Source organism: Rhinolophus hipposideros (assembly GCF_964194185.1).
Source record: "Rhinolophus hipposideros genome assembly, chromosome: 15".
In the NCBI taxonomy this organism is placed as follows: Eukaryota; Metazoa; Chordata; class Mammalia; order Chiroptera; family Rhinolophidae; genus Rhinolophus; species Rhinolophus hipposideros.
Genome location: NC_138061.1, coordinates 12031149 through 12043560, shown reverse-complemented (window position 1 = coordinate 12043560; position 12412 = coordinate 12031149). Strand labels below are relative to the sequence as shown.

The following is a 12412-nucleotide window of genomic DNA, read 5'->3' as shown; positions in this document are numbered from 1 at the left end:
CATCTTTTTGTTGCAGGAAAAGAAGTTTGCTATGAAAGGGTGGGATGCTTTAAAGATGGCTTACCATGGTCTGGTATTTTGTCAAGACAGTTGGCAGGTTTACCCTGGTCTCCAGAGAAGATAAACACTCGCTTCCTACTCTATACTAGACGTAACCCCAAAGCGTATCAGGTAAGCTAACTTGCTGCCTTCACACATATGTTATTCTAAAATATAAGCTGTAGGTGTAGATATAGAAGACATAGATGTAGTAACCTATTCTGGCATACACTGTTTATTTCAAGGCAAATATCTCATTTTATAATTGTGAGCCAGATTTTTTTCTCATACTATTTTTTCTAGTATTTAAATATGAAGATAGATCTGAATATGTTGTCTCCTATGAGATAAATTTGATATTTTGTTCAGTTAATACATTGAGAGCCTTCCACTTGTAAGACTGATCAAGCAACAGTACCTATTATGTATTAGATTGAATAAACAAGACAGTGTTTTAAGGCTATTATATTAGGGGAAACGGGGTATGTAAATAAATACCTTTATTGCAAGACAAATTATGATCTGTGATGTAAGGTACAATAAAAGACTCTGGGAACGCAGTAAGGAAGGGCTTACCTTCCCCTTGGGGGTGGGGATGGTAACCAGGAAAGGCTTTGAGGAGGACACACATTCGAGGCGTGTCCTGAAGATGGGCAGGATTTTCATAAACAGAGACACAGGGAAATGGCAAAGGAAATGGCATGGACAAACATTGTGTTAGATGGGGGACAGAGAGGAAGTTCTCGAATGGAGAGTTAGTTAGAAAAGTAATTTAGAGACAAGTCATATAACTCCTTCCAAAGGAGTTTGGATTTCACCCTGGGAGCCATGAGGCCCCACTGAGAGTTTTTAAAGAGGCTTTCGGACATTTGCTCTGGCTGAAGTGTACCTTCTTGCCCAGAGCTGGGAGAGCCTGGAGGTGACTTCCTCCAGGCTCTAGCACTATGCTACAGGTAGCCACTACCTACACGTAGCTGTTACGATTAAATACAATCTAAAAATTAGTTCTTCGGCTACACCAACCCCATCTCAAGTGCTCAATAGCCACACATGGTTGGTGGCTACCATACTGGACAGTGCACATAGCGAATATTTCCATTATCACAGAAAGTTCTATTTCACAGCACTGACTCAAATGTGATGGTGCAATTGGATCAGACATAGGGAACTAGCCTGAGCCAGAGTAACGAATGTGAGTGTGATAATGGAAGACTGACAGGATAAACATCATAAACTGTCCTGAGATTTCACACATGAGTGAATGGAAGAATAATGACCCTCGTATCAGAAAAATTGGAGGTGAACGAGAATGAGTTAAATTTTGGAGAGGTCAGGTTTGGGCAGGCTTTGGGAGCTTTTAGTCTTACAGCTTAGGGGGCAGTCCAGAGCTGGAGAAAGAGATTCCAAGGTCTGTTATCCAGAGGTGAAAGTTGAAACCCAAAGAATGCATGCAATCTCAGGGGTAGAGAAAAAGGCATGAGACTAGAACCAGTGGAACATCTGTATTTAGGGAGCAGGTGGGAAAGCGGGTCAGAGAAAGATCATTTGCGGTCTTTATTGTGTCTGTGACCTTGAGGCTTGATATCCAGCAGAGCCGTGACACACAGAGCAGGCCTTGCCAGCCCAGACACCCTTCTGCTATGCCTTACACCATACAAACATAATCTGATTTTCAGCTGTCTCCTTACCAGACACACACAGGCATGTGTACACACAGCTCTTTACCAAAATACGCCATCTGCTCTGTAGATGACAACTCTGTCTAGGACAAAGAAGAAAAGTCTTTATTGTGGGTGTAGAGAAACTTATGAAGTGTTACCAAAAGCTTGATTTTTTGTAACTATCAAAAAGCAAAGAGTGCAATATTACTCACTATCAAAAATGAAATTCTGATAGATACTACAACGTGGATGAACTTTGCAAACATTTTGCTAAGTTAAAAAGGCCAGACACAGAAGGACAAATATTGTATGATTCCAGTTAGAATGAGTCCCCGGAATAGTCAAATTCACAGAGACAGAAATAGTCATTACTGAAGGGCAGGGAGTAGTGGGGAGTTTGTTTAATGGGTACAGAATTTCAGTTTGGGATGAAGAAAAAATTCTGGAGATGGGTGGTGGTGATGGTTGTACAACAATGCAATTGACTTAATGCTACTAAACTTAAAAATTATAACTTTCATGTGATGTATATTTTACCACAATTTGTAAAATGTAAATAGAATCTCTGTGGGTCGGGCACTCTGTTGGTTTAGGACTTTCAGGATATATGTGTCCATTCAGGACTCACTGTAGCCCCCGGTCTTGACCCTCAGTCCTCATAGGACTCACTGGTCCTTCATTCCTATGCCCAGTGGCCATGCACTTGAACCTTGCAGAGCACAGGCACTAAGACAGTAGATGAGCACTAGTCTTAGGGCGTGGCTGGACCCTAAAGGCAAGGAAGAGAATATCAGAATCCAAATGCTTTCCTAATAAAGGGACCGGAAAAACCGTGTTCGTCACGTCTTCTCCACTCCCTTCCACATGGAAACGATCATGTGTAACAAACCAGATCTATTCCGGAATTTCACAATGGATAGAAGCCTGAGGGTTTGCTGTTAAAGTGTCTTTTAACAACAGCTAGTATATAGGATGAGTCAATGTATTATACTAAAAAAAAAAAAAAAAGGATTGTCCCAGGCTTAACCCATATGCTGTACTGTATAATGGTTACCTTTATTTAAGAGAAAGCAGGGTAAACTATGCAATGGTTTAACACACACTTTTCCTGGAGGGAGGTATTGTTCTACGGAAATATGGTGCAACAAAGTTAGTCTGAGAATCACCGGTCTTCACAGCTACGTACCTTTCTGCAAGAATAAAGCAACTTACTTCCATCACGTATCCCTCACTCTTTAACCTAGAGTGGCTCATGCAGACACTGGGGGTGATGCACATTTTGCATAATTATGGTAGTTTCTGTGCCTGCAGCCATTGTCAAGGCTGGAACATACCTACCTGGTGACTATTTTTGAGTTACTGAAAATGAGATCACCTGTAGAAAGGCTTGCTCTCATACCCATTAGGCTCCAGTCTCCTCAAAGACAAGAACGTTAAGCGAAAAGGCCCCAGCGCCCAGACTTAATCAGCCCTTTCTCTGGATAATCTGTTCTGACGCCCTTTTTAGTTTCTCCCGTTGTGGCCGCAGGATTCCCGTTGTCTTCTTTTGATTCCATGATGCTGTTTGGCGTTTCCCCTTTTCTAGGTTAGTATGCTGTTTTACAGGGTGTGCCAGATGGAATGCAAAGTGAACAAAATGCTTTTTCTACCTTTTCTACTTTATTAAATTCCTCAGTGGCTTTTGTGACAATGGAGGATGCTCGGATCCCACACTACGGGTCCAATTGCCACTTTGAGACTTGCCCGAGGTCCCACTTCTTCAAACTATTCTCATGACCGGGGAAAGCCTAAACAAACTTTTTCTACTAAATTCCTCTTCAAAATAGGGGTTTTTCTGGTGTAGAAACAGGAATATAGTAGGTGTTCAGGGGGGCTCCAGCTACAGTTGAGTATCTGGATTCTTTTAGGTACGTGAATGGACAAATGCTTTTGCACTTGGATTCCATTATTTAGCAGAGAAGTGCTTCCTGGAAAGCCCAACTACAGTTGATTTTATTACCTGCCTCAGTAAATCCCGCATATGATCTGAGCCTTTTCAGTAGAGAACTCTATGATCAGATCACAACTTGAAAGCCCAGCAGTTTAGCACATGACTCCAGAGAAAGACCATATGGGTCTGAACACTTGTTCAGGACTCACTTAGCTGTAGTACTTTTGGACAAGTGACTTAACCTCTCATTGTGTCCCTTCCTGATTTGTAAAATTGGTACCTACCTCACTGTGTTGTGAGGGTTCACTGAGCTGCTCTATAAAGTACTTAGAACAATTCCTGACACATACGCAGATGTGAGTATTAGCCATGTTATAATTGCTATGAACATCAACATAGCATTCGCATAATCATTTGCTTACAGTCCTGGAGATACTTTAACTAGCCAGTAAGTTGTGTGATTAATTGCACATCATTTTTATGCACAGGCAGCTGGTAATAGGCTCTTAGTTTGAATTTCATAAGTATCTATAATGTGTTGTTCTCCAATTACAGGATTCACTATTGTCAAACCTGCTATTTGCTGATTATTCTTTTTTTCCTCAGTACAATTGCTTATACTTGTGTGTATTAATCTTTCTTTTAATAAAAAAATTACATAAGTTCATAGTATTCTAATGTCTGTGAGTTTGATTATGAAAACAACCCAACAAAATATAAATACTAAAGAATATTTACTGTAATCACATACAATTATCTGCAATAGGCTGTTGTCTTTCATGTGGTAAGATTCTAACCTCCATTCCTCACTCATAAGTTGGGGTGGACAGTCTGTTTTGCCACCTTCGTTGCGTGTTTCTAAGTCTCAGATAAGACGATTCTCATGAATTACATTGACAACTGAGAGGTGTTATACAAAAGTAAGGCTTACTGGAATTCTGATTGAAACTGATCCAACATGGTTTTACAAAGATTGCCTTAAAACCAAACATTTTTATTTCCTTTCCTCATGATTAAATTTGTATATTGCATTTTGCAATGCATTAATAATTTCTGGGTACCTTTGCAATATGTGGCAGTCACTGTTTCTTTGTAAAAATGTATTAAAGAAGGTTGTTAAAATTAAATTTAGTGGAAGACTTTTGAGCAGATTCAGAGTAATTCTACTAAATGTTAAATGATTTTTGAATTATTATTTCATCTTAATCTCTTTTCACTTGAAACAGGAGATCAGTGCAGTTAATTATCTAACTATCCAAGCCTCACACTTCAGAACAGACAGGATGACCCATATCAACATACCTGGATGGAAATCAGATGGAAAATGGCAGCAAGACATGTGCAATGTATGATGTGGATAAGCTCTTCTTTACACTCGTATGAAAGCTTTATGTTTAACGTGAATGTACTTTGCATGGTATTGACGCACACGTTCATGAAAATCTTCCACGTGGTTGTTCACATTGTCCCAAAGCCTCAGACAAATTATCCCTTCCCTATTTATTTTAACTTATTATGAATTGCATAGGTTATAATGACAGCATATGTTTAAAAATCATTTTTTGGTAAATTCTCACCTTTCACAAAAAATTGAATGGTATGATCAATTTCTCATTTGAGGTAAAAAAATTTCTAAGTTCACTCCAAGAAATTAATTTTCCTCTCCTCTACTCCAGATTAATAGACTGCTAGCATAGCAAGCAGTTAATTATTTATAAGGCTATATACAGTGTGGTGAAGTCAGGCTGTCTGAATTCACATCATGATTCTACTTACTAGCTGGGCAAGTTAATTAACCTACCTGTACCTCAGTTTCCTGATCTGTAAATGAGGATTAAATAAATTAATCGTTGTAAAAGGGTTAGGACAGGACCTAGCATGCAGTAGGTTCTCAGCCCCTGTTAGTGTTGTTTCTTATTCTGGAACCAATTGTTCAGGCACTTTGGTTTTCTTTTAATTCTTAACTTCTTTAATGCTTGTACTAAATCTTTGTACCAGGTGTTGCTAAAAGTGGAAGATGTGAACTGCATTAATTTACACTGGATTAACGGTTCACGGGAATACATCCATGCCGTAAACAATCTCCGCGTTGCCGGGGCTGAGGTGGCTTATTTTATTCATGTTCTCATGGTAAGAAGAGTTATTTTTTAAAAAATTATGTTTAATTGGTTTTACATCATAACACCAAGAATTTGGGGCAGTTTTATGTTCTTTTTATTAGCTTACACAAGTCCTAATCATGTGAAATAATCAGCATTTCTGTATGGTAGCCAGAAAAGGGAAGTGACTTCTTGTGACAATGCCTGTGGGTACACAAAGGGCCAATTGGTGGCAGTGCCCCTTCACAGGCCCCTCACCAAAGGCTTTGCCCCCACTTTCTCTTCCCCCAAAGTCGCTACCTTGGTTAGCGTGAGGGACCATCTTGGTTAGTTTTCATCACATTGTAAACCTATCTTTAATGATTATTAACTGTTTCCATCTTGTGGACACTATGTGTTTAAAATGTGAAGTGCATTTTCTTACAGAAATTGTGTTCTGTGGCAGTAAATTAGGTCTATAGGCCAGTCCAGGCACAACTCTTTAACCTACACATTTCTAAAAGAATAAAATAGACTTTGGTATTTATAAGGGCTATACCCTGAGACATTTATAAATCTCTAAATGCTCCACCATTGTAGAAAGTAATTTCCCACCATAAAATGCAGTGAAGTAAAACTAAAGATTTATGACCCTTTCAGATTCTTAAGGCGGGTTCACTCATTCATTCAACAAATATTTTACTTTGCTGTGAGCTGGGCACTCTTCTAGGCACTGAGGGGACACGGTGACCCAGACCATGTGTCTGCTCTGACCAAGTGTAGGGACAGTGCTTGAAGAAATCCAAGGCAATGGGATGGAGAGTAACAAAAGTGACAGCTAACTTAGATGGGTGGACAGGGAAGGTGATATTGGAACTCCAAGCACAATTAGGAAACAGCCTGTTGAAGAATCAGGGAGCCCACTACTCATCACCCCCTCACACACACACATTACTCCTGAACACAGTTGTCTATCTGCTCTTCCTACTCTTTTGGAAGAGACTGGGGTGCAAGAGGGCACGTAGAGTGGGTCTTTGTTCACAAAGAATGAAATTGGTTTCATCTCTTCTTTGGGGGAAACCAGTCATAAGCTTTTGTGAATTTCTTCGTTGACCCTGGAGCCTGAGCTATGGGCTCCTCTAGGACCCATGTCATCTCAGATGTTTGCTTGAGTTCCCTTTAACTGAAGGAGACAGACACAGGCAAGGTGGGTAGAATGGGTGTGAGCCGCCTGTGACCGTGTTGGGGATGTGCCTCAAGGACTGGGTCTCAGGAAGGATGGGCATGAGCTGGAAGCCACAGATGCCATCCCTGGGCTGCTCTCCTGCTTTCGGCGACCGTGCAGCCCCTTAGCACAGGGAGAGGGGCCCTGACAGAAGGAATTCCTCCAGGCCTGACTGATGCGCTCTCCTTCAGTCACACAAGGGTATAGGTGGAGGTAGAGGTCGTTTTTTTGTCACTGTATCAGTCCCGGTCCTGTATGTGAGAGGGAGAGACATGTCAGCTCCTTTTTTATATTAAGTGCATATAAGCCATTTAAAAATACTTGTTCTGTTTTCCTTTTAAAAAAATCCCATCAGAAACGAACTGGATATTCCCCTTCTAAAGTGCACTTGATTGGCCACAGCCTGGGAGCTCATCTAGCTGGGGAAGCTGGGTCAAGGACACCAGGCCTTGGAAGAATAACTGGTAAGCCCGCCGTGGAGTGGGGCTTTGCGTTTGTTTGCAGAGTTGTTTGCACATGAAATCAAGTATCTGAACACCCAAAGGAGTACCAGAAGCAAACGTAAAATACAAGGAACTGTGATTCACCTCAACTAAAACTAAAACAAGTGCTTTCAAAGCATGAGGCTGTAGGTCCAAGGTCAAGGGTGTTCACCACAGCATTATCTGTGATGGCAAAGTGATGGAAACGGTGTGACTGGCCCCCTGCCGAGTTATGACCTCATGCCATGCTTTGCAGTTTCATACCCGCTAATACAGGGAATGAGTTGGAGCCCCACCAATGGTCCTGGAAGGTGTCCCTGCCACATCTGGGTCGCAGCTCACCCAATATACACTGGCAGTATGGATCTGGTTTGTTTAAGGCCCGTGCCCATGCCATTCCAGTGGCAAAAAATGTTAATATTACTCCTGGATATACTGTTAAGTCTAAAAATAAGTTTCAGAGTTAAAGTATATACTATGAATTAGGTTTCTGAGGATGATAATTAATCATTTCCCTTCCCTCCACTCTGACTTCCAAACCAATGGAGTCAGATGGATGAAGATCAAACTATCAGATCCTTTATCGACAAACTGGGCTGGCTTCTCCCTTCTCTGCATGTCCCACGGACAGTCAGTCAACACGTCTCATGTCTCCTTCATCTGCCTCGTGCCTCTCCAGGCCCTGGCCCCTCTCCATCTCTTGCCAGGATCTTGGCCATCTGGCTGGTACCCCAGCCCAGTCTCCCACAAGTACTGCCAGTGTCATCATCTTTCTAAACACAGCCAGGACACTCCACTGCTTGAAACTTTCTTGCCTGAAGCTTTTTAGCTTATCATATAAACATTTCACGTTTCATCATGTGTTTTCAGATTTCTGTGCCTTTGAGCGTGCTATTGCCCCTCACCCTAAACATCCACTTAACCCCTTCAAGATGCTTCCCAAATGTGTCTTCCTCAGGTGGAGTTCATTCTCTGTGCTTCCCATACCCTTTGAAGCATGCTTCTATTATATTTGAAAATGCAAATATTGTATCACATGGTCTTGTAATTATCCATGCAGCTGTTATTTTCAATAGACTCTGAACTACTTAGAAAGCCTACCTTACCTCACCCCCACTCCAGGCCAGCACATAGTGGGTGCATACTTTGTTAAAATAATAAACTGCAGTTCTGTGTACACACACACATACATGCTTTAAATTAAAATTTTAATTTAGAATACTTTTTTCTAAACATAGTTAAGATTTCCAAATTGGGTTTAAAGTATCTTATCTCTGCAATCTCTTGGTATAACAGGCATTCCTGCTAAAATTTTCCATTCTCCTATCCCTCTGATTCCAATTCCAACCCCAGCCCACCACTATCATTCTTATTTAGAATAATAAAATTGTACTTTTATTCTGAAGTTACTGGGTGGCAAAAAAAATACTTTGCTAAGTTTTCAAGCCCTAGGGAAAGAAGAACATACAACTCGTGAAGATGGACCCTCATGGGCCAACACAGCCTGTGGGCATTTAAGCCCTAAATTAAAGGGAACAATATTGCCACACATGTATTAAGAATTCACACCAGGTTACAATATAATTCATGAAGATTTGTTTTTCTTAATTCTTATTTCAAAAACCAGATGCTAAATAATTCCAATTTTTCCTGCCAACTGAATTATCCTGTTGAGTAAATAGAAAACAATACATTTTGAAAGGCTCTCTGAATGTCCAAAGAATTTATATAATTTGGATGTTGCAATCTATTTTCCTTCTAAGTGGTTAGTTTTTTTTTTGTTTTTTTTTTAAAATACGTTTCTTGAGTAACAAGAGAACTGAGACCTCAAGAAAGATTGTAGCTTTATAATAAAACAAAATAAAGTTGATAGATTTTAAGGCATGCATAAGTTTCTGTGTCTATAGTAATTATCTGTAACTCGCTGGGAGTTGTCATAAATGGCTGTAGCATGGGGCTGCTCAGCCGTATCAAGGTTTGTTTTTTTTCATCTATAAACAGCTTCAAAGTTTTTCCTAGTTGAGAAGAGATTGCTCCCTCTTTGCTGCCGCGTACACATGCACCCAAATTCATACACACTAATCAACTCGGATCCCCAGTGGTCAAGCTCTAGCTCTGGGCACATAGTAAGCACTAAAGAAATAATTGCTGAATGTGTAAATGAGTGGGTATGTGAATGATCGGAACATTTTAGAGACCTCTGGATAGCTCACTTTTATTTTAATGGACATTTGAACAGGAGACAATGGACTGAGAGTCCATACCTGGGATCTAAGTCCATTTTGCTGCCAAATTTGATGACTTTGTCAAGCCCCTTCACTTCGCAGGCCTTCAGGCTTTTGATTTGTAAAATAATGAAGCGGCCCCAAGTGAGCTTCAGCTGAGGGCTAAGATTCTGTCATTTTCACTGTGTTGCTTTGTAGATTCATTTTTACATACTGAAGAGCTCTTGTGTTTTATTTTTATTAATTTTTTTGCATGCCGATACTACTTCGAGACCATCTCAATCTATAACCTTAATTGTTTATATGCTATTCCATACACAAACCCTAGGATAGCCACTTGTATTTTTCTGACTTTGTTAGCTGTTTTGGCATTGTCTACACACAGCCTTCTTTATGTGTAGGAATCTGACGTTGCAATATACCCAGACCCAGCGCTTATATACTCAGTTTATGTATCTGTACTTTGTCCTGGGTGGTGTGTGACCTGTATAAATCACATAGAAAAGAACACCTTGCCTTCAGCACCTATCCTTCCAAAAATCACAAAACTATCAATGTGCTCTTAAACAGAACATGCCTTGGTTTACTGGACCGCATCCTTCTTCCTAGGGCTGGACCCGGCGGGGCCGTATTTCCACAACACTCCGAATGAAGTCAGGCTGGACCCCTCGGACGCCGACTTTGTCGATGTTATTCATACAAATGGAGTTCGCTTCCTTTTTGAGTTTGGTACGTTTTTAACACAAAAAGAAACTATAGTGAAGTAAAGAGAAGGATTTTTAGAAGCATTCATTCAGTGCTTATCTCTTTCAGGTGCCGGAACTATTAACGCTTGTGGTCACCTTGACTTTTACCCAAATGGAGGGAAACACATGCCAGGATGTGAAGACTTAATTACACCTTTATTGAAATTTGATTTCAATGCTTATAAGGAAGGTAAATACTTTCTAACTTATGAAGGCTGCTATTATCCATTCACTCATCTCAGCTCTCTCCTCGGACGGGGTCCACGTCTTTCTTTATATAATATAATACAAAAATATATTTTAGCCTAAAACACAGTTGATGTATGAAGCTCCCACCAGTTGTGAGATCCGCAAGGTCAGGTTTATGTCTTAGTTACCTGTGTTTCCGCAACGCCTAACAGAATGTTTAGCATGCTGTTGTCACACAATATAACCGCGGAGGGTGGGTTCATTCTTTTAACAAATATGTGTTGAGTGCTTACTATGTGCCAGGCACTATTCTAGGAACAGCAGATGTAGGAATGAATACAAAAGACAAAAAAACTCTTCCTGATGAAGCTAATATTCTAATTTGCTAGAAAAACAATAATAGAATACGTGCTAAGGAGACAAAAATAAAGCATGGAATGAGAATATGATGTGTGGATGACAGTAAGGATGAGGTGGAGAATAGACAATAGGAGATTTTTGACAGGGTAGCCAGGAAATCCTTACTGAAAAGATTACCTGAAGGAGTTAGCCATAGGGATACCTGGTAAAAGGCATTCCAGGCTGAGGGGTAGGGGTAGCAAGTGCAAAGGCAGTGAGGAGCCTATTGTGGTCGGAGCGAAGTGAAAGAGAGGAGAGAGTAGGGCCTGAGGTTAGAGAAGGGATGGGGCAGAAGGAGATTACACAGAGCCTTCTGGATGGTAGTGAAAACTCCAGCTTTCACCCAAGTGAGATGGAAGCTGAGGGAGGATTTTGAGCGAAAGAGAGACATGATTTGATTTACTTTTTAACAGATGAATCACAATTTAAACAAATAGTATTTAACCTTTTTAGTGGTTTTCAATAATAATCATTTCTATAGAGCATTTAGTTGTAAGGCACCAAAAATTTTTTATTTGGGAATTCCGTTCCTTCCCATCTGTATATATTATGATCATGTAAATAATGAAATATATCATGCATAATCTATAATATGTGCTAATATAATGTATGGTGATATGATAAATATCTGGATGAGCCTAAATATCTCACCACCTAAACCCATGTGGTCAGAATATGTAGATGATGTAATTATTTGATCTTCTATCGGCTGTAAAGATACGTAGAAGGTGACATTGAGAGGAGCTCAAATTGTTTCTTCTTCACTAGAAATAAATTACAAAATTCGAATATCTGTCCTAAATGCATAAATATAATTAAAAGTATCTATTTGCAATGATTACTTTAAGAAAATAATCTGGTGAACCTACACTCAAAATGAGAATTAAAACCAATCCCACCTAGTATGGATAAGCAGCATTCATACAAAAACAGGCCTAAGTAAAAATTATTTATCTTATTATTTTCCACATTATGATTTAAAATCCTTCCTATTAAGATAAAATATAGATCACAAGATACCTTTCTATAACTATATTAAGTGTTATACACAGAGCATTTGAAATTCTGTGAAGAATTAATTCAAGTAAAACATGCATTTGTCATAGCTATCATTTGAGACTATTTCCTACAACTTTATTGAATTAAAAGCACTTTTATAAATCATGTTAAGTCTTCAGATGAGTTTTAAGACTTCAAGATATTCTATCTTACACTATATTTATTACTAAGAAACCATTACTTTTAAAATTCACAGTTCCCTGTATTCGAATGAACCATCTTGTCTAAATCACAATTACTTATGATAGAAATCTGTATATAAAAAGACCTGATATAAGAGAAGTCCTCATTTAAAAAAAGAAAGGATGATGCTAATTGTTGATCTCTGTTGACTATGTTACATTTATAAAATTATGCTATCTTATAACAAACCATAGTG

The 12412-nt window shown here is 39.5% G+C and overlaps 1 protein-coding gene across 1 annotated transcript in view; it reads left to right on the top strand.

The window, feature by feature from the left end:
* PNLIPRP3 (pancreatic lipase related protein 3) overlaps positions 1-12412 on the top strand; it is a gene marked incomplete at both ends in the record, with an annotated part of 29692 nt that overhangs the window by 8228 nt on the left and 9052 nt on the right. The window contains 6 exons of the mRNA XM_081074342.1: positions 17-171; positions 4857-4976; positions 5629-5760; positions 7289-7397; positions 10250-10369; positions 10454-10576. Coding sequence (XP_080930468.1) covers positions 17-171; positions 4857-4976; positions 5629-5760; positions 7289-7397; positions 10250-10369; positions 10454-10576 — 759 coding nt within the window. The remainder of the gene's footprint in view (positions 1-16; positions 172-4856; positions 4977-5628; positions 5761-7288; positions 7398-10249; positions 10370-10453; positions 10577-12412) is intronic.